Raw genomic sequence first — 23,614 nt, 5'->3', positions numbered from 1 at the left:
GCAAGATTACCATAAATTTCCACAGAATGATGCAAACAGCTCACAATTTGCAAGACATGACTTAAGCTTCACATGACGCTCCATAATCAAACTTGAAGATGTAGATAGTGTAGCTTCACAGGTACTTACATTGTGACGTGTCTTTTGAAACTTGGTACCAGGGTTGCCGATGCCTACAATGAGCCAGGGGTGAATTTTAGGGGTTCTTTTTCTGGGAAATGTTGCCGATGAGGATGCGGATGGGCTCTCGAGAGCAGGTGCAGGCACAGGCATCGCTACACTCGGTGAAGATGTCTGTAAGGATGCGGGTGTGGGTGCTGATTGCAATGTTTCTTCCTCTGTGGGTAAGGGCGGGGATGAGAGGGTGTGTGCAAATGTGGCCGTAAGATTGGGTGTGGAAGACGATGTAAAACTGGGACACTTCACAAGAGGGCGTGGACGTCGGCTCTGGGTGGAGAATTGCAAGCGTGCACTTTGAGGACGCTGCGCAAGGGAGCTAAGATTCTGCGCAGAGGAGTAGCTTACACTGTGAACATGCAACATCTTCTGCCGCCGGCAGCGCGAGAGCGTGATGACTCACTGATGAGCACTCTAATAGATATTTGAATATTTAAAGGGAAAATTACCAAAATACCCCTCTAATTTGTGGAAATTCCCAAAATACCCCTCAAATTTCAAAAACTCCCAGAGTACCCTCATACTTTGTCATAAATTCCCAAAATGCCCTTCAAATTTTCCAAAATTCCCAAAATACCCCTGGTTGTGAGAGTAAATTTCTCCAAAACCAAAAAAATTTGTAGCTTTTCATAAGAAGAGCAATTGTCTACCATACAGGATGCTAAGACTAAAATTTGAGTTGGTTATGTAGGCTTTGGAGATGAACTCCTTCATTATTTTTAGACATAAGTGCCTTTTTTTGCGAGGTAATCTGCAAAAATTTACGTGCTAAGCACTCAAAAACCGATCTCAATTGTCAAACAAGACTAAAGATTAGAAAATCTTGAAGATCCAACGAAAATAGATATAAGGGTATTTTGGGAATTTTTGCAATTTGAGGGGTATATTGGGAATTTCCACAAATTAGAGGGGTATTTTGGTAACTTTCCCATATTTCAATTATCACGTGGCCCAAAAAAAAAAGCTTGAACATTCTCAGAGCAAGATTTATGTCTTGTCAGGCAGAGGCAGGGGCAGGGGCTAGAATTTCTATGGACGCTCAAATTCCAAGGATTTCCAGTCCACATGGCATGGCAATTAATCTTTAATAAGGAAAGGAAAAGAAGGAGTGGCAAGTGTCGGGTGATGCACAAAGGGGAGGTGTGGAGCTAGTGAGGAGAGATGGGGAGGAACATGGCAATACCTCGGCCAAACACAGGCAGCCACCAACCTCGCTAGATGAGCAGTTGGAGGATGGGGGGATCAAGTTTTTTTTTTAGTAATGGCGCCTTTCTAGTCATTGCACGTCTCAAAATGGGATGGTTTAGAGCAAATGATTCTATCGTGCTCTCTAGGTTGAAGGTTCGATTCAAGTCATTGGTTGGTTCTTTCACAAAACCTTGCTAGAGGCACAGGCTTGGCTTGGATGGAATCTCATGCAAATTCAACCTAATGTAATAAGAGATTTGAGCGAGTAGTTAAAGCAACAACCTTTCAATTAGTCAATTAACCACACAAGAAGAATCAAGATATGTCTGCATCTATACATATAGATGATTACATTGCACAAGTTAGAAGATTGCGCGTAAAATCCACCAAAGATAAGTCTATCGCCAAAGATAAGTATATCTGCAGATAACAATCCAAATGGTACATATAAGAGAGAATGCACTTTTTGCTTTGTAAAGGTTTTCATATCTAACATTTCCTCCCAAAACCAGGTATTACATGTGTCAGCAGGCCAAGTGGGCAGTTAAACATGGGCACATTGTTTGCTTGCTTATAAGTTAAGGACCTCTAACTTTGCTCTGCAAATTAGTTAAGTTGGTTTTGGACAAGCAAACCAAGAGAATGCCTCTCCATGGATAATCCCTGTCAAATTTCTTAGATGCACATGCAATTTTTTGCTTCGCCATGCCCTCGGGGGTTCACCGTTTAGTACCCCCCTATATAACGTCTGTTCGTGAGGTATTAAAAAAAACCCTCTTTTAACATGTATGAATAAATAAATTGACCCATTATTTTACTAACTTTTTTCCAAAATTGAATATAAAATCCCCTTATTTTAATGTATCTCTGTCAAAATGCCTTTTTTTGCATTTTAAACCCCTCCTTTCGAACTCACGTTATACATTAACATGATCACATAGTGCACCCCCCGAGGCCACGCCACCGGCATCCTTCTATTTCCTTGTCGATCACGTGACACTTTTAAAACGCCTAGATTGGTGGATAGTCCTCAAATCCTATCATTGATTCCGACTCTTATGTGTCATATAAACACCAACTAGAGATGCTCCAAGCACAAGAAATACAAGAGTAGATAGAGCCATTGCAACATTTGAAATGAAAATTAAATAGGGTCTTAAGGTTGTGATGGAATGTAAACAATAAAGAATCTATTAATTCTTACAATTTGCTAATAATAAAATTCTTCTAGCACAAATTCAACCTTTAACATCCCTCTTTCTGATTGAGTGTAGGGTCTAGTTTTCCTTGATCTGCTTTCTACCGTTCATAGAGAGAAAGAGAGAGTGGGAAGTTGTAGGTGACCCTTATCACTTTGGTGAGTTGCTATTATTTCCACAGTCGAATCTTGTCTGTGACGTGTCCATTCCAATACCTCTACTTCATCATCTTCATCCTTTAGCTTCCCTTCCTCCTTTCTTTAATTCCCAAAGTGTCCCACCCATGATTTCATATGTTGGCCCACCATACGAATCTTGTATGTGACATGTACATTCCGATAGTTCTACCTCATCATCTTCATCCTTCATCTTCTCTTCCTCCTTCCTTTAACTCCCAAGGTGTCCCACCCCTTATTTTGTATGGTGGTCCACTACATTGTGTCAATTTGAGCCAATAAAATAGGTTCCAAATTCCCATCTTCAACTTCAAGTAGGCCCCAATTGTAAGGACAACGGTGTTGCCCCTAGAAGAGCATAGTTGCATTCCACAAGGAATTAGCATTCTCTCTATTTGCATCTTCTTCATCATTGCAAAGGAACACAAAAACACGGCAAGCATAAAAGGGGAGCCACATTCTCATTCAACGTAGGCTCTCCCAAGGGGGATCAATATTCCCAAATTGTTGGGAGTTCTGGACCATCCAATTATGTGAAGTCAGCAAAAGTGTCACCCCCTAGTTCACCCCTTGCATAGTCTAAGGTTGAACCTAAGCTCATGGAGTCCATGCAAAGGCCTTACCACCATGCTATGATGCGTCAATTGTCCGTGTGGGCATGGTTGGCATACACTGCCCTAGTTTAGGCCCTTGTTCATCACCTACTTCTATCCTAGCTCATCACCCCCTAATTCACCCTAGTTTCCTGCAATCCCACAATGGAGATCCAGCCCACCCGCATCACCTAATTTGGGCCTTGGATCTCATCTTAGAGACCCTACATGAGATAGTGGATAAGGAAAGGGGAGTAGTGGATGCATGCATGGGTGCGTCAAATTAAGCCACAAGGATGCAGAGATCTATTGTTGCCTTTACATGCACATTCTACACAGTGTTTCCTTTCAAATCAATCTACGATCATGCATTAATTATGATGTGGTCCCTTTTCCCTTTAGGTGCAATCCGTCAAAGCTATAAGACTTGCCTTCACAATATATATATATGAGGAAGGAGGCTATGAGACATGCCGTGGCTTTTAACCATTGATCTTGTCAAGCAAAACTAGCAGAGGGCTCTCTCTCTCTCTCTCTCTCTCTCTCTCTCTCTCTCTCTCTCTCTCTCTCAATGTGTGTGTGTGATGTTAAGTATGGAGCCTAATTTACAAGGGGTAAATCAGGCTCCATACTTAACAATCTCCCACTTGGAGACTGATCTCCACACCAAACCTGTGTGACTGCTTTCTATCCTGGCTTCTTATCCTTGAATGCCGATTGAAGATGAGAAAAAGTTCAACTTTTCCTTGTTGACCACCTTTGTAAACATGTCTACAGGATTTTCACTGTATGCACCTTTCCTAGCTTTAGCTGCCCGTTTTCCAAAAGAGTGCGTATGAAGTGATATCTCACCTCAATGTGCTTTGTCCTTGGATGAAAGGCTGAATTCTTCGCAAGATGGATAGCGCTTTGGCTATCACTGTACAAGACACAACTCTGCTTCCGTGGTAGATAGTGAGACCACTTTCTGCAGCTTTGAAGCCCAGTTTACTGCTGTGCCTCTAACCATGAAGACATAGCCAGTAGTGCTCCTTTGAGTATCTTTGTCACCTTCCATATTTGCATACCCTTCCAGGAAAATATCAGTTCCTCCAAAATACAAAGCATTCGTTGTTGTCCCTTTTAGATACCTAAGTATCCACTTCACAGCTTGCCAGTGCTCTTTACCTGGGTTGTCCATGAACCTACTTACAACTCCCACTGCATGTGCGATGTCTGGCCTTGTCCAGACCATAGCATACATAAGAGAACCTACCGCTGCAACATATGGAACTTTAGACATATAGGCTATCTCCTCTTGTGTCTTTGGACACATATTGTTTGAAATACTAAAGCCATTGAGTGTCTGCTTTACCGTGGATGTAGCCCACATTGGGTGAACCACGTATATCGTGTGCTCTCTCTCTCTCTCTCTCTCTCTCTCTCTCTCTCTCTCTCTCTCTCTCTCTCTCTCTCTCTCTCTCTCTAATCTCGTGTGTAAAAATCCGTGTCTCTCCATTAAGTAAGCTACTCAAATATCTATTTAGCTACGTCCTGTTTCCTAACATGTGACGTATGTGAGTTTTGTTATTAAAAACACACACATCATTCGACAATGAGGAAGGAGGCTCTGAGCCATGTCCTACCAATTTGACCTCGTGCATCATCAAATAGATTCACTCATCCATGCCGTTTATATGATTCGGTGTGTGTGGGTGTGTGTGCGTGCCACGAGACCGAAGGTTCGATAAAATCTATTGACACTCCTATGTTGGTACCATTGTCATTTATGCCAAGTCATCTCCTCAAGCGACTCACATGGAAAATTGGATGTATACAATAGTGTGAATGTAATTCTCATATAATCCAGCTTTCAGGCTATCCTTCATTTTCTTAAATAGAAGGAATGAACCACAACACACAAGAGATAGCTTAGGAACCTCTTGAATTCTTAGACTTTTGAATGCTTAAAACCATAAAAAAGGGCTTGATCAGCATTCTTTAAACTTATTTAGTCATCGTTTCTCATCCACTAAACATTTGTAGCTTTTGCTAAATGTTTAACTCAGTGTTTACGGATTTTCCAAAGGTATCTCATAGAGAAACGTTTCTTAGCCTCTACTACCTTCATCTCCTAGAAAGTTCTATAGAATTCTTACCACATCTCTCTAGCTCATCCGATGCCATATAAAGGCACTCAAATACACATTGTAACTTGGTGTATTTCACCCACAGGTGCTTAGCACTAGCTTTGTATCCATGATTATGTTAATACAATCAATATGATTCACCTACATGGCTTACTTTCACTCTCTCCATGTAATGTATGCATTGCCGACTCTCACTCTCTCCACATAAAATTTTACCTTTTCTTTCTTAGTTATGGCTCATTACAATAATTAGGCTTCTCCAAACCATCCTAAGGTCCCACACAAACTCCACATTCTCCATGTTTATGTGGGTAACCTAAGGGCACAATTGATAAAGCGAGTCCATTGAGCTTATTCACATGGGGGCTAAACTAATGGTTCATATATTGCAATAAACATAAAAAAAGGCAATCCAGTTTGAGAGGCATCTCTAGTGCTTCGGCAACATAAGAAACAAAAGTTTCCAACAAACACACAAGAGGAGATTAATGATTAAAAGTGCAAGCTCAAGCTCATTACAAATGGGATTGCAAAGGGCCTCTCATTTTTGTCCCACTATCACAAGAATAAGATGGGAATTTCTACCTTATTGCAAAATCATGCCTCAAACAACAACTTCCTATGCATATGGGTTCACATAAACTCTTTATCTCAATTTGAATCTTACATGGCTAGACTGGAACCAAAAATCTTCTTGATGACTTGAATTTTGATTGCAGTAGATCCAACTTCACTGCGTCTCGTAAGGCGTAAAAAAGTCAAGAGAGGATGAGGGAATAAAATGTGACATTACATTGCTTGGTATTCGTGATAAAGGTGCATTGCTTGGTGTCCTTTTGTGATAGAAACAATGTGAAACCAATTCAAGAAGAAAAGCTTTCACTTAGCATGCTTAAGTACACAAGGAGTATGAGGAAGAAGCAACCGGTCAAGAGAGAATAAAAAATGCACAAAGATTGTGAAAGTGACTAAGAGAGCCTAATACATGCTTACAACATTAGTAGATTCTGCTAACACTAATGTGGAATAGAGTAGTATTTATAGTTGACTACCATTGTTTGTTCCAATTCCAGATCCTTCTTTTAGGAATTGATTGCCTTTGTTGCTTTATGGTATGGACAATACAAACCTTTCAACACATAGCGCCACAATGTCATCACCCCCATCTTTCACATGGGTGCCCCAGTTACTAGTTTTCATTGCCTATACATTATTATAATAAGCAATGACCGTGTTAATCCTTTGTGAGTGTCATCTTATCCACTTTTGCACTCGATTCAAGCCCAAGTTTTTCCAAGCATTGAGTGGAAAAAATCATGAGAAAATTGTATAGTTATGACTAGAAAAAGAATTGGAAAAATGTAATGAAAGGACAAAAAAGTAGTATAGCTATGACCAAAATCATGATGGGCCACAAAAATAGGCAGGCCAATTGAAGCAATGATTCTCATCCATGTGTAACTTTAATGCTTGTCAACTTTGACTATGGATGCATGTTATTTCCATCCTTTCTCGAGTAATAATATAATAATCCTCTTTGTTTTGTGTCCACATCAAAGAGAGTACATTACTCATTCTTGATCCATGACATATTTATCCATTTTTGTTACATCATTGACAATTAGTTATTACAGATGATGTCTGGAAAAGCTCGACCAATTTATAGATGATGAGATATGATAGCATTTATGGATATTTCATTATGTAAGGTGCTCTTTATGGTTGCAACTGACAAGTGGAAAAAGCTTGCTCGATGTATAGATGATGCTAAAAGATAGCAAATTTATGGGTATCTTGTAATTAAAGAGCTCTCACACTCACTCTCACATATTAATGTGTAATTAATCACTGAACATGCACCTTGCCAATGTTGGACACCCTTGCATTCAATGGAACACGAGCATAGAAGGCACAATCAAGGGATGCTTTTGGGACAATTTTCTCCTACTAGGTTTTAGGAGATTTTAATTTGTATAAGTAAGGATTATTTTATTCACTTGTGCTCAAACATAATTTTATTTTTCATGGTTATTGCTTAATCTAGATGTCAAGATTGCATGATGGGAGATAACACTTTCTCATTGATTTTTTTTTAATGAGTGCTAACCTTCTGTACTACCGTGTTGGATGATAAATAAACAAATCACCTATTTTCTACCTGAGGAGTCATTTTCTCTCTATAAATTTTCTTGCAACACTTCATGTTTAGCATTGCTCTCTCTTGGACCTGCTAAACATGAAATAGCTATTGATAAAAACGTATGAAATTAACCCTTCTACTTAATTGTGTCTATATTGAACAACATGGGCAACCAATCCCCTCATAGCAATGCAAGCACTTACTATTCTATTTTACATGTTGTATTTAACCTTAACACTTCTCATTGTCATCTTTAATTTCTATTGCATAAGATTCATATATGTAGTGATTCACTAGTCATGCCCACCATCAAAAGATACGTTTACAGTTGTCTTCAATACTTTCTTTATCTAGTTGTGTTTTGTATACAATCATAAGCGAGGCAAGTCCTCCATCTGTAATCAAATTCAATATTTAGTTTTGAATCTCTTGTACATATGTATTTCTCTAGAGGCTAAATGATACTGCTATGCTTTTCAATTATTCTTTTGGAAAAAAAGTATGTTTACCTTAAACATGCTAATACACTATTTGATAACCAATTACTAGCACAAAATTGACACATTCTTGACTCATTAACTACACTTTGGTACGAATTTGATAGTTCCACCTCTCTCCAGCTTGTACGAGAATTCTGTTTGAGCAAACCTGAGATCCAAGTTGTGATTATTTCAAATAAAACTCTCTCCATGCACACATAGGTACATACATTTTTAGATGCCAAATATTCTTCAAATATGTACATTATATATCTCACTCCTCTTTTCATATTTGTTTTACCTACATTGTCTTATGAATAATGAAACCAAACATCACTCATGACATTTCTTGTACTTGCACTAAATGGAATTACTCTTGATGAGTTTTCATTAATCTATAAAGCTATTCACATGAGCTAAAGTGCTTTTGGATAATGGACAAAAATTTGTAAGTGCTTTGCTTCTAGAACATACTCCAATTTGGTACAAAAAATAAATAGTACATGCTTTTTATGCCTTGCCTAGTCCATTGGTCACGTGCACACAGATTCGTTGAGCTAGGCAATGTGTAAATGCTCACTCTTGGTGTAGATTGACCGATTTAAGCTGATTTAGGTAGCACAAGTGCAGATTTGTCGATTTAGGCAGTATACCCAAAAACAACAGATCACTAGTTTAAACAATATTAAGTGTAGCTTCATCGATTTAGGTAGCACTAGTGTAGATTTTCCATTTTAGGCAACATATCTTGTTGGTGTTGATTTGCCGATTTAGGCAACACCAATCACAAAATCATGTTGTAGTGGTTGGCCACCACTTTCCCTAATATGATTTACTTGGGTATATAATGAAAGGTATTTGGATTTGGTTTATATTTGGATTTGAACTTGGATTTGGAATGGTCTATGATGATTTCCAATTGGCAATGTTTATGGAATTGAAGTTGAAATTTATGAGAATTGATTATTGAAGGATAATTGTGATCAATGATATCATGATCCATTAGATGACATATACTGCTCATTCTCATGGTATGGGACATTAGAATATGTAGTAGGTGGATGATGATAGGCATAAGCAAATTAGTTTGTTTAAATTTATGAGTTTTCATTTTTATATGATATTTTAACCTTTGTTTCTGACAAGTATGATTTGCAACTTCTTATCTTAGCAAGTGAGGATAGTTGCTTTTTTAAAGAAGAGGTATGTAATGGAAATGGCAATATATTTATTTATTACAGCTGACAAGTGGCAAAAGCGTAAGAGGTCAATGGAAAATACAAAAGGATAACATGTTTATTGATACTGTATAACTAAAGAGCTCTCTATGAGCTATGGTCACGAGCTATGGTCACTTTATGTCCGGGCGGACAATTTGTAGTCATTTTTTAGCATTGATCGATATATAAATAAATACGTGCAAGAGGAAAATGTTCTTGCACGGGGGAGATTGCACCCAATGCTCCGTGTCTTTCTTCTCCTCTCTCACCTCTTTTCTCTCCGTGCATGTGTAGCACTCCGCTCTAGGAGGTGCACTTGCACGTGCTCTCTTGCTCTCTCTCATTCTCTGTCTCTTTCAAATCCTGTATAACGTCGATTATGTGCTTGTATAATTTGTTAGGTATGTAGATCTATTGATTTTACGGTCTGTAGCATTCTATCTATGTATTTTGCAAGCCCCCTACTCTCACGACTGTAACAAACAATGTTCTTGAAATGTCTTTCATGCTCCAATTCTTCCCCATTCACATTTTTAACATTTTTTGTTTGAGCCAAAGCATGCTTGATGGGAAAGTCTCACCTCAAATTCTCATTGATATTTTAGCCCATGGATTAGCCATATATTCATTCCTATTTCACTTACATTGCTTTTCATAGTGTATGCTTTTCTCTTTCACTCGGTGACAATACTCTTTTTTCATTTGCTTGTTTTGAGCGTTCAAATCCGCAAGGCACATCATTTTTTGAAGTCATCCTCAAGTTGCATTATGCGAGGTTTTGCATAATCTCAATCTCAATCATAGCTCAAAAAACTCATAAAGTTCCCTTTTTTATTGCAAGTGCATGCAAATCTTTGTTTACCGTCTCCTTTGAAGAGATTGTATTAGCTTGTGTTTCTTGACGGTTGATGATGAATTTGGTTTGGATATCTAGAATTTGTAAATGTAGTATCATTTTTTACAAAATTTCTAAACCTTCATGAGGAAGAATATCTTTAAGAGTTGATGTGCCATTGCTTGCAAAACGTGTAAAAAATAAAAATGGTTAGAAAACTATTTAGTTCTAAAGTGTTGTTATAAGAAAAATCTACTTTTGCTTTAAAAAAATTGTCCCTATGTTGTTGGGGGGGTTTGTGCAATTAGGGGTGAGCCAAAAAGCATGAGGCTTTTGGCTATGGGAAGAGAGAGAGAGAGAGAGAGAGAGAGAGAGAGAGAGAGAGAGAGAGAGAGAGAGAGAGAGAGAGAGAGAGAGAGAGAGAGAGAGAGAGAGAGACACACACAGAGTATGCTCGACACAAAAAACCATTTTTCCTTCTTTTCCCATTGCAAACTATTTTGTTAAATTATGTCGACCATTTGATGACCAAGGGCACCCAATCTTCTAGTGGCCAAAGCCCTTATGGGTGGGCTTTTTATGGCCAAGGTGCCCATGGCCCAAGTGATTGTCCACCAAGTGGTCATTCACAATGAATATAGCATTGTTAAACTTAACATGCTTCTCCAATAGCCCTTGTCTTCCATGGCTCAAGAAACGGTTAATATTTCCTTGCAATTCCAACTCCAAGTGGGTTCTTGACACTAATTCCCTACATAAAAACATCTAAATCATCATCCCTAGCCATGTCTTTGCAAACACATCAACGAATGGATTGAATCAAATATGGAAAAGTGCAAAAAGGCTCACAAACAATGATTTACCACTTGTGCCTACAACAATGCAACATGACATTCACCCCCTCTGAACTTGCACATCCTTTGACATGAGCCAACCATCTTCAATCTCTTAATCTTCATAAATAAAGGCATCGTCAAAAGCATATTTTGATGCATACCCACTAGCATTGTAATCAAATCTACAACCAACTTTTACTGCATGGACAATGGAGAAAGTAGGATGCAAACCATCTCGATGCCGTACATTGGAATATTGTTGACATACCATCAAAGCCTCCACCAACTGAGCAATATCTTTGTATATACATGTCCATCGATAATGGTCTTTGATCTTGACAAACGCCATCCAAATACCTATGTGTCTTGCTTATAAACTCTCATTAAAATCTTAAATCACCTCTTGTTGAGTTGCTTTATCACAAACAACCCATTGCAGTACTCCTCTTAGACGCTTTGGCTACTTCCATAAGTGACCATCTCTAAGAAAGTACCCATGAGAATTTTTTTTGACCCTCTTGAATTCTTGACTGCTCCACCCTTCCTGCTTGGTAAGAGTGCCGAGCTTGTGTCCTATCAAGAGAGCCTCCCCATAATACATATCTTCATAAAAAACTTGAAAAGCACAAACAAGGGCACCACAATTGGTGTAAACAAGAGAGGGATGTGGCTTCACCCCCTCGATCTTCGTCTTGCTTGAAAGTGGGAAAAAGATTCCTTCCATTCCTCTTTGGGAACCTCTTGCTTCAACACACCAACCAAAATTCAAGAAATCTGCTCGTATATCTCTCTTGTTGAGAAAACTCATACCCCAAAAACTCACACAATTTCTTGTAACCTCCCATAATAGATCCTCATGTGATGCTTTAATTAGAGCATGAGCCAGACTTTAAATGACGTGCATGAAAATGATTGCGGGTGATGTTGAACACATGTGCCACGGGCTGCTAAGCATAGTTCGTTTCATTCACACCACCATCTGAGCTTCACATTGCTCGTAGTGAGCCCCCAAACCCTTGCACCCCCTCTCTGTCCATTGTGTGCGCCATGGTTTCCTAATTTTCCTCCTTTTCCCATTTCAAACCTAACTTTTAAGCTTGGCCAACCGTTTGATGGCCAAGGGTGTGGAATTTTATAGTGGCCAAAGACCTTTTGGGTGGACTAATTATGGCCAAGGTGCCCATGGCCCAAGTGGGCATTTGCAGTGAACATAAAATTGCTAAGCAAAACATGCTTCTCCAATAGCCCCTATCTTCCAATGGCTCAAGCAGTGTTCACTATTTCCTTGCAAGTCCAAACGGGTGCTTAACACTAATTCCCTACATAAAACCAATCATCATCCCTATCCATGTCTTGGACAACACATCAGCCACCGGATTGAATCAATCTAGAAAACTTTCCAAAAGCTCATAAAAAATGGTTTTCCACCCGTGCCCGCAAGGCGACACAACACAATCACTACATAAATGTCATGATCCTCTTTCATCGAAGCATCAATTTGCCCAAACTTGAATTTGTATGCAAGGAATTTCTATGAAAAAGTGGATTGTTACATGTTAGGTAAAAAACATAGTTGTGGATGCGTGTGTGTTGCTATATTAAGATAATACTTATACACAAAAGAACATGTTTTTCAAAAGAGAATTGGCTTTAGACATTAGGAAGGTGGTTTTCATAATATCAATTTTGTGTTTGACTCACTTTTGTACAGTATGATCAAAATAATATAACATTTCGATTATCATATATCAAGTCTACATTAGTTTATGAGAATGAAATAAGCTTTCATCTCCAAGGTCAGACGTCTTTAAACATAGATAGAACACTAGCATCCATACAAACAAGACAAAAAATTCATTAGCATTGGGTATGTTTTACATGTGTCAAAAAACATATTAGCTGTTATCCTTGTTCTACTTATAAAATATTAGAGAAGCTATTGTCCTAACAAATGGCAGAGTTTGTTTTGTATTCCTTTCATAGGCATCAAAAGGAGATATGGAAGTAAGTTCTAAGAAGTGTTATTTTGACTCCTAATTTCCACCAAAAGGCCTTCACCCCTTTTGATGGGGATGGCTATAAGTGTTCAAAAGAATTTTCAAAAAAGATATAGTAAATTTTCTTTATTTGATTCCATACTTAAAAATCATCCTTTCTTTTAAAGAATACTACATAGTCTGAAAATTAAAATTGATGCTTTCCAAAGATACTTGGAACATTCTTTTAAATAAAACTCACCATAGAGTCCAAGTTTTTTGAATTCAAATCACACACATTCCTAGTGTTTTAAATCCAAAGTATCAACCAACTAACCACTTGTGTAAAGCATTAGTCTATCATGAAGCAATTCAAGTGTCATGAAAGAGTCCTCATTTAGAGTCAGAGGCAACAATCCAAAGCAACTTATACCTCTTTTAAAAATTCTGGCCTTCTTAGCATTAGTCTCAAGACTATCATGGTGGAGACTTAAAGATAGAGCCATCAAGCAAGGCATAGCTTTAGAGGGGAAAAACCCATGTAAAAGAGAATCAGATCACCAAACAACCATACCTAGGTCAATCCCTACCATCGATGCACTAAGAAAAATGTAGAATCATAGTTTTTGGAGCAAAATCACAAGAGCTATAGAAATCCAACTTGCCATAAATTGAGCATTAGGTTTAAATTCTAGTAACTGGGAAGAACCACTATCAAAAGACATCCCAGAAAATAAGATAAGAGCCAAAACTTGAAAGGACATTGCAATTATCAATAAACACAGATTAGATTTTTGAGTTTCATCTCCCAAAAATTTCAAAAAAAAGTGTCAAAAATTCTAAAGAAAACTCAGTACAGCAATTTCAATAGAACAAACATTTTGTGGCCTACAGACTAGCACTCAAAATGGTCAAGAAACCTTAGTTTAGCAAAGGTTTTCTGGGTCAAGAAAAAAAGAACAATATAGAAAATAATAGTGGGTATGCATGGAACTCAAAAAGGGAAAAACCCAAAAGATATCAGAACTAGCATGGGAAATATCAACACTTGCTTGATAGAAAGTGAAAGCCAATCCCTTTTTATTTATCACAAATGATGAGATAATAGCAGGTAAGATTCCTTCATAGTGTCTAAAAGACAAGCTTTTACATAATAAATCACAAAGTTGAGTCATAAAATCTCAAGCTACACCTGGTTAGTAACCCCAAAGAAATCTCTACTATACTAGACACAAGGGCTAATAAACAATTGTAGCATGCCTAAATATTTTAAGAGAAACCCTTTTTTTAAGGGGAATAACCATACCATAAGATCAGTAATATACTTTAAAAGAAATCATCCAGACATGGTTCAAGCATTGTAGCTTCTAAATGCAACATTCTCAAAATAACCAGTCAACCAAAATAATCTAGGTGCTATAGATTTTTTAGATTTTTTTTTTTGCCAATAACAAATCAAAGTAGAATATGAAAGATCTTAAGAGAGATAAAACAAATGTCAGTAGAAAATCTAACATTAAATCAAGCCAACTACCTACTAATGATTATTAAAACTACCACATCGAGGTTAAGGCAGAGAATCTAGTAGAGCCCTGATACAATATCTTTTCCTAGGACAAAGATATGGGGTAGTTTTACCACCTATAGTGCCGAGCCAGGCAATATTAATTGCCTTCCATACAAACCAAGGGAAGTTAGGTGTAAGAATTTCTAGGGGGTTCCTACAACTGCAAGGCACCCTCTATAGGATTATAAAAGGGAGGAAAGTTTCAATAGGCATTTACAAAGTACCCTTAGGTCTAACAATTTAGGAAAGTAATGTACCAATATTTTAAGCAAACTTGATTCTATTTATACAATTTTGGCTAGGGTGGTGCAACCAAAGAAAGTGTTGTTTTCTTCTTGAAGGAGCAATACATAAGATATTGCTAGAATGTATGGGGCTCAACTCGACCAATAAAGCAACTAAACCCATGTAACATTTTTCGGGAGCTTCATTGTAAAAACACTTATTCTTTTGATAAATTGGGAATATTGTAACTCCTATTTTCCAAGTGGATATTGTAATCGAAGAGCCGGAGCTATAAGCTTCCAGATTGTGTCAATTTATCCTTAGTTAGAGCTGCCAGATGATTAGTTTTTTACCAAAGAAACCTTGGCTAAGGTATAAAAGACAATTTTTGTAAGTTATTATTAAGTTTTTGGATAATAAATACACAGCGTGAGCTAATGACGCTCACTTCTCTCCTTATCATGCTTCCTATTCCCTTGTTGGTTGTCACATTGCAGTGCCGTTTGATGCGTTGCAAGCACAGGTAAGAGCTCTACGCATTGACGTAAACATATCATGATAAATTGTAGCTTTTTATCGTCGACCCGCGGCCTAATTTCATCATAAGTAGGACTTTAAGCTAAGAAATCACAAAGTAAGTCTAGGCGGGGTATTGGGGCATCATTGCTACGCATTTAGATGCATTCGGGGTAAAAAACGACTAGGTCAAAAACTCATTGTTGTTAATAATTGTGTGTTTTGCACTTCATAAAAAGTGAGATTTGAGACCATAAGTATGTGTGCTTAGGTCTTATATACTTGTCCTAAAAGTTTTGTAACATTCGGATGTCGCTTGATGTTGTAATGGTCATGTTTTGTTTGCCGATTAGTGACTAGCTTTTGATGACTTAGGTAATTAGAGTGTAGCTTGTGTTAGATGTGAGTTGTGTGTTGTTTTCCAAGAGATTGACACCATCTTGTAGCCTCTATGTACTAGCCGAGTCGGCTTCGTTCCATGGATTGACAATTATGTTTGTGGTTTTTGCTATGTTTGCAATAAGATAAGAGTGAGGTTAGGAAACCCATCCACATTAGGCGCCGCTGTCGGGGACAAATAGACCTAAACTAGAAAAAAACAAGAGCGTCTTGTGTAGTTGTTCTTTAACTTCCTCTAGGATCACCTAGAGTAAAACTTTCTCTTTAAAACCGCATAGCTTAAGAATGTTGTCTTTTGCTGTGTAGAAGTAGCTTGGAAGTAGATTGTACTTGCTACCTTGTAGAATTGTAGGATTAGGTTAGGATTTTGAGAATGATTGATGGACGAGACAAGTCTTAAGATCAAGGCTCAAAAAACCATAAAAAACAAGAAAACAAGAGTTTGTGGACACTTTCCACAACCCAATTGCAATAGAACCTAGGAGTAGGGTAAGTAGAATCCGAGGTGGGATCTCAAATCATTGCTCACTCCAAAAGAATCATATGTGAGTTGTTTATGTGAAGTTGCAGAATACCAGGCCTACAGCGTGAAACAACACCAAAAGACTGTCAACCACTGAATCCGGTTGGAGATTATGCTCATAAAAGTTGTATGAACCAGTGGGTAAGCTTAAGGATGAATTTGAGGTAAATTTTCAAGAGTTTGCAAAAACTCAGATTATTTACATTTTCTTGAGACTTTAGGCCAAATTAAGTTTTGACTTGACTCAGAGGCTTAAAAAACTGTCCATTGAAAAATTTGCAAAAGATGTTTATTTTAGGTCAAAAGTAAATAATCACGATTATTTACTTTCAGCTCAAAATTGACCAAGGTTGATACTAGAGGCTCTATGCATGATTACAAATATCTTTTGTGAAGGCTCATAGAATTTAGATCACAAAACAGACAAAAAACTTGATAAACACTAAAATCTATACTGATTGTTGAGAAATTAAGTTTGACTTGCTCAATCTTGTTCAAATTCAGTGAAACTTGACTCAGAGGTTAGTTTAAAGTGTAGAACATGTGTGTATGCTCAGATGATAAAAAAATATGCTAAACTTTGCCAGAAGTAAATAATCACGATTATTTACTTTTATCCAAATTTAAACCTTTTTGGCCAACCAAGCATACCATAAGTTTTTCATGTTGTATTGAGCACACATTAAATTTGGTAAGATTTGGATCTATAAAGTGAAAATTGTGGCCAGATTTGTAAAGTCATTCTGCAGACACAGAATTGTTGACAAATTGAGCAAGAGTTTATCCAAACTTGGTGAAACTTGGCTAGGGAGCTTAAGTTGAGTTGATCTACCTATTTCTATCAAAATTTTGGCAAAAAGTTGTAAATTTTTTAAAGAAATAAATAATCATGATTATTTATATCTGCTCCAAAATTGAGAATTTTTGCAATCTTGAGTATACCACAAGGTCAAGCATATCAAGTAGACTACACATATCAAATTTGGTGAAATTTGGATCACAAAAGCGAGACTTAAACCAGATTCTCAAAAACTGAGTCTGCGGACACTTAATAGTTGATAACTTGGACATATCTTTTTCAAATTCAGTGAAACTTGTCCAGAGACTACAACAAGGTGTTTATATGGCAAAACAATCCTAAAAGTGAGAAAATTTGAGATAAGTAAATAATCAGATTATTTATTTTTGAGCTCCAGAGACAAGATTTTTGACTTTTGAGCTTGTATAGGGGTTAGAACAACATAATACAAGGCCACTGGTCAAGTTTGGGTTCCATCGGATCCAAATTGGTACATGTTAACTCAGTTTCCAGGTTGAAGATTAGTCCTTTAGCTCTTTGCAAGGGTAGAATCTGAAAGTCTCAGTTGCTGACTCATTTAGCTTAGATTGAAGTGATATACACAGACCAATCACAATAGTTATCAAAAATTGTACGGTCTTTGAGAGAAAATAGCTAACTTGGTTAAAATTGACACATGAACCAGATTGCAAGCAAAGAATTGAGAGGTTGGCAGGAGTTGAATTCAAGTCAAGTGGAAAAAAAAAGAACAATTCAATCCGACGGTAAGTACTCTATCCAAGGCTTAACAAGTCTATATGAATCTCAGTTCCGGTCATATACTAGTAAATCAAGGCATATTTGGAGAGACTGCTAGTAGAGTATCCACCGAAGAGAGAGTGAATCAAGGTGATCAATTGGGCACTATCTTTAAAGAAGTCTCAGACACTTATGCAGACTCAAAATTTGAAATGTCTTCCTATTCGACTCAATCAGGAACCGGAACGACAATGTGATATAATCATGTACTCACCTTTTATAAGACTAATGTCCATGGAGCTCAGGTTTACCTGGATCCTAATGAAGAGTATGCCATTCGCATTGATGACCATGACATAGAGTTTGAAGAGGAAATCAGGGCAAACAAACAAGGAAAAATGTATATGGATAAAAATGGGACTCAGTATGTAAAAGTTGAAAATCCTAATGTGATAAACAAATGGGGGTTAGAAGTGAATACAATAATTCCAGATATGGCATCAAAAGAAGGTCCACCAACTTTAGAATTTGAGGGATACGATCAAGTTGATATGAAACCTTTGAAACGGCTTAGTACTGATAATCTTAGGATTGGAGTCTATTGTTGGGAGGATAGGAATGTCAAAGATCTTTTATGGACCTCTCATGCCAAATCAGGGTAGTTAACACCCATGAAGATCATCTATATCTTCAAGATCAAAGACAAGGATTCAACAGATCTACCATCTTACCTATTTAGGGATTGTTATAACAATAACTTTGTTATGATGAGTCCTGAGGAGGTAGAACATACCAAATCCCAAGGGTACTCCATAAGAGATTGGATATTGGGACAGGGACCTAATCTTATTCCAAGAGAGGAACTTCGTGAAAGATCTTTTGGGAGCAATTTAGAAAAACTCGAACCTACCTCATCACAAAGAAAACCGAGTAACATTAAAGCCAGTCCAGGACTACACGAGTCACTATTTCCAACAGATTGGTTTGAAGGACTTGAGACAGGACCAACTGCTGGAAGAGTTGGAGCTGAGCCAAACAGACGTGTCGAACTAGCTGATTTTCAAAAATGGGTCAGAAACGCCTAGGCTAAGAAAAAGAAACATAACTCCTCTGATGAATTTTAGAATATAAAAATTCCTCTCAAAAGACCAAGAAAAGAAGAAGTCAAAGGTATGAGATGAGAAAACAGAAACAAAAGGATGAACTTGAGAAAAAAGTCAAGAAACTATTCTGAGAAAAAATGAAAGAAACTGGGAGTGAAATCAAGGAAACCACAATAAAATATGGAGGATCATTTTTGGTAGACAAAATTGTTGAGCCAATCAATGCAGCCTTGGAAGCTTTCCAAGTGGGACTTAAAGGAGGCCAAAATATGAAAAACACATGGAAAAACTATCCTTCTCTAGATATGGAAGCAACTAAGCTTGAAGCTTATCAAAATTTGGTAATAATTACTCAAGAGATGTTGGAAAAACAAAAACCCAAGCTTGAGAGTATAGCAAGACTTGAGGAGCTTGTGGTAGAAACCAATAAAGAGAAATCCAAAGTGGTGGTAGAACCCCAACTTGAAACTAAAGAGCCAGACTCATAGTGCCTGACAATGAAGATGCTTTAGATGGAATTTTGTTTGTGGAGGAAGATTGACCAGGACATTTATGGGAAAAAGTGAGAGAGATTAATGATGGGAGTATAACTTTGAAGTCAGCTCCTATAGAGGAAGTTTGGTTAGACAATCTACCTCCTGATATGGACACTGATATACAATCCTTGTATGGGGATTGCGGCTCTGAATCATCAAGAATGTCTAAACCAATGACTCTAAAAACACTACCCTCTTACTTAGGAGACAACAAAGATGAGTCCATAGTGTGTAAAACCACTCGGGTAAAAAGAGTGGAACAGACCCTCAAGGTGGAGAACATCCATTCAATCATATCAACACCCATTCAATGTACTCTAACCTTGGGAGAATTGTTAAAAATTAGACCATATTTATGGAATGATTTACAGAAAACTTTAAAGAAGGTGGGGATAATAGAGCTAATTGCAAAAAATTTGAAAAAATTGAAACATGAAATGGATAATAAAGAGATTAGATCCGTCCCTATGAACAAAGTTGGAGAATACTACGAAGGGGAAGAAGGAAACACAACCCTGCCAGTGGGATATAATGACGTAGAAACCATGTCAATACTAGGCAATGGGGCTCGCATAGCCATAGCCACAAAAGCAGTACAGGAATCATGGGGAAAACCGGCCATTAGACAAACTTGAATGAAATTACAAGTGACTGATGGACACGTCCAAAAATGCCTAGGACTACTTGAAAAGGTGATAGTTAGTTCTTGTGGAATTGATTATCAACATACTTTTGCGATAGTGAACTTTGGAAAGAAACTTAACTATGAAATCATCTCGGGAAGACCATTCATGCGGCAAGTACAACTCATTAAGAGATTGGGGAAACAATTACTTGTACTTGAAGCAAGTGGGATCAATCACAATGGTTAATTTGAAAGATCACACTTATAGAGATGTAATAAAAACATCCATTCAAGAATTTGACTCAGTGTCTTCAGCTGAATCAAAGCTTCCATCTTGTTAAACAAAGACACACCTATTTGGATATGTGGAGCCTCAGAAAACGGGAGTTTAAAACCAGAACAATGTATCTTAGAGAGGGATTGTACAGATGAAGCATACGCACCTGAACCCTTTTCGGAGCATTTTTTTGAGCCATTTGAATGGACTCAATTTTAGCAGCAACAATGGATGTCTGTGTAAATAAGTCTATGATTACTCAATTTTGCAATGAGGATGGTTATGACATAATTCCCATATAAATGATCTCAATCATTCACATTGAAGATGAAGTTCAAGAACCCAAAGACTTACTGAATGCTCAACAATTTTTTTTCGACCTCTATTATGATGCTACTGACGAGTTTGAAGAACATTTAGCTACATTTGATGATTCTGGGTCAGAAAAAGAACATGTTAGAGCCAAACTACTCCTAAAAGGAGGAGAGAAAAAGTTTTTTGACTTTCCAAACCAAAAAAACAAGAAGACAAAAATGGTATAGAAGAAAAAGAGACACAAAAAACTTGAAATCTACACCTATGCCATCAGTTTCTAGCAAAACACAATTTCTGATGCAGAGATAGATGCACATGATTGTGTCAAGACAAAATCATGGGTAGGTATCCTTCAGACAACAAACAAGGAACCTAAAAAACATCAAGAAAAACGAGAAAGGAAACTCAATCAAAACCCAAGCATCAAGATGATGAATCACCCATGACACGAGTTGAACGAAAGAAAAAATATCAAGAGTTGAAGAAAACTCTAAAGGAGATGTATACCACTGAAATGGAAACAACCGAGGAAGAGAGTAAAGATGTAATGAGTGTTCCATCCTATTACAAGACGTATACCCTCCAAGACCAAAAGATCATAGTCGAACAACCTGTAAGGGAATTAAGAAAACATGGTGAGTCATATGAAGGACCTGAAAATGCAAAGAAGATAGATCTAGCAGAACCAGGAGAAGAGCCTAGACTTGTCTACATTGCTAACGACTTGACTGAAGAAGAAGAAGAGCTTTTGCTAAGCTTACTGAAAGAATATCGAGATATCTTTGCTTGGTCTTATAAAGATCTCAAGGGTGTTGATCCAGGAATCTGTCAAGATATCATACCTATGAGAGATGATGCAAAATCAACTTGACAACGTCCATATACTTATAATAAAACATTTTCCAAAAAGATCAAAGAAGAGATAGAAAATCTCAAAGAAGTCGAATTCATTTATGAAATTGAACACATAGATTGGGCGTCTCCAATTGTGGTGGTACCCAATAAAAATGGAAAATTAAGAGTGTGTGTCAATCTCAAAAAATTGAATGCAGCCACCATTAGAGATCACTACCCTCTTCCAATCACTAAGCATGTTTTAAAATGAGTTGCAGAAAAAGAAGCTTACAGCTTTTTAGGGTACAATCAACTTTTGGTCGATCCCAAAGATCAGTATAAAACTGCCTTTGCAACTGATTGGGGTATTTTTACCTATCGGGTTATGCCTTTTGGGTTCACTAATGCTCCTACCACCTTTCAAAGATTGATGAGCCATGCCTTCAAAGAATATCTTAGGAATTTCTTAGAAGTATATATGGAAGCTCGACTTTGAGTACTCAAGAGGAAAGCTCCTTTCAGAAATCAACAAACACCTATAACCATCAACACTTTGGAATTAAGTGAAAGATTATGGGAATTACAGAATGATGCAGTGTCGACGGATGATGAATGGTTGGATGGAATTGACCTTCGCATCACGGTACAACTGAACAATCATAGCACAAATGCATTAGTAGATACCGGAGCTCGAATGAATGCAATCAGTTATTCCACTTACAAGAAAGCTACGAATCAGTCTTTAACATTGGGAATATTTGCTATCAAAGGATGCAACAAAAACCTAGCATTGGGTGTAGTCAACTTGAATGTGTTAGTAAATGGATTTGCATGTCCACATCAATTCGTATACATACCAGATGAACATATGAATAATATGATGATTCTTGGAACCTCATGGATGCATATATACAAGGCAATACCAGATTGGGATACCAATCAACTTAAGCTATCACTTAAAGAAGGACAACTCTTGGTTCCAATTGCACCAAGAAAAGAGGAATGGAAAAGAGGTTGCCCACAACAAAAACCAGGGAATAATCAATCTATGTCAACCTCTAGACAAGCAAATGCTACAAATAGCATGTAAGGAGTCAACCAAATTTGGGTACCAAAAGCACAAATCAAGGACAATCCGTCTCAAATTTGGGTGCCCAAAAACTCATCTACCATACTGAAGAAAGTTTCACATCTAACAACTCAGAGAAAAACATCTTTCAGAAGAGAAACTAGCACTAGATGGGTTTGGAAACCAAAGGAGCATTTATCTTTTCCACAAATTGTAAAGCCTATGAATCAGTGGAAAGTTAAATCTCAAAGAACTCAACCACAACAATTCATCATCGGAAAACAAAAATACCAATGGAGAGTTAAATCTTAGCAACCGTCATCATTGATACCTACAGCTCAGGAAATCAGTGTGCCAAAGCATCCAGATGGTACAATCAGCAAAGAGCACACATATTACAAAATATTCTATTTAGAAAACATCAACAAGAAACCTCGACCACAGAAACCCTTGAGTTAACTACTCAAGACCCAACTCTTGCACCGCATACTGGTTTGAATTGCATTGACCTTCAAAGCATGATAGAGCCAACCACAGCTATGCATAGACACAATCGTTCAACCCATGCACACACTTGTCCCAGGTTACTCCATCTAGGAGGGATGGAAGGACTTCATTAATTAAGGTCAATGTTTGAAGAGGGAGGAAAAAGTTGGATGTTAACGTGTGGTTTTTTGCAAAATTACCTAATAATGCCCTTGAAAATCATCCGTAGTTTCATGGCTTAGTAGGATTAACAGGAGAATTTGGGAAAAGATAGTTTGGGAAGTCCGAGTGTAGATATCCAAGGTAGCCCAAAATCACATCATTTCCACTAGTCACTCTTGGAGAAGAGAGCTCTCTACCTTCTTCATGTGCGATTTTCGGAGTCCACAATCGCCCATTTTCAACGCCGTTTTACACGATACATGAGGGGTGAGTTCTAAACGCATCAAAGAATGTTTCTATACAGCCGGGTAGCAATTCTAGGCCCAGAAAAAAACCCTAGAATCCCAACTGTGTACAAATTCCTACGACACAAAAATGACCATAGCGGCCTGCCAGCTCAACCGAATTAGACGAGACTTGAACTGTAGCATGTCCCTAGATAGTAGAACACTTCCATATCATTAGATGACCATTTGGCAAGGGTGAGGGGTC

General features: G+C 37.6%; 1 protein-coding gene across 2 annotated transcripts in view; it reads right to left on the bottom strand.

The window, feature by feature from the left end:
- The window catches only part of LOC147443363 (peptidyl-tRNA hydrolase, mitochondrial-like), a 143,008-nt gene extending 142,425 nt beyond the window's left edge, over positions 1-583 (bottom strand). For both annotated transcript variants that reach the window (XM_086529249.1, XM_086529250.1), the window contains exon 1: positions 130-583. In XM_086529249.1, the coding sequence (XP_086385375.1) occupies positions 130-543 (414 nt within the window). In that variant the 5' untranslated portion in view covers positions 544-583. The remainder of the gene's footprint in view (positions 1-129) is intronic.
- Positions 584-23,614: the final 23,031 nt, after the last annotated feature.

This window comes from Adiantum capillus-veneris, chromosome 14 (genome assembly GCF_014529385.1).
Source record: "Adiantum capillus-veneris isolate H3 chromosome 14, ASM1452938v2, whole genome shotgun sequence".
Lineage (NCBI taxonomy): Eukaryota > Viridiplantae > Streptophyta > Polypodiopsida > Polypodiales > Pteridaceae > Adiantum > Adiantum capillus-veneris.
This window is presented reverse-complemented; position numbering and strand designations above follow the sequence as displayed.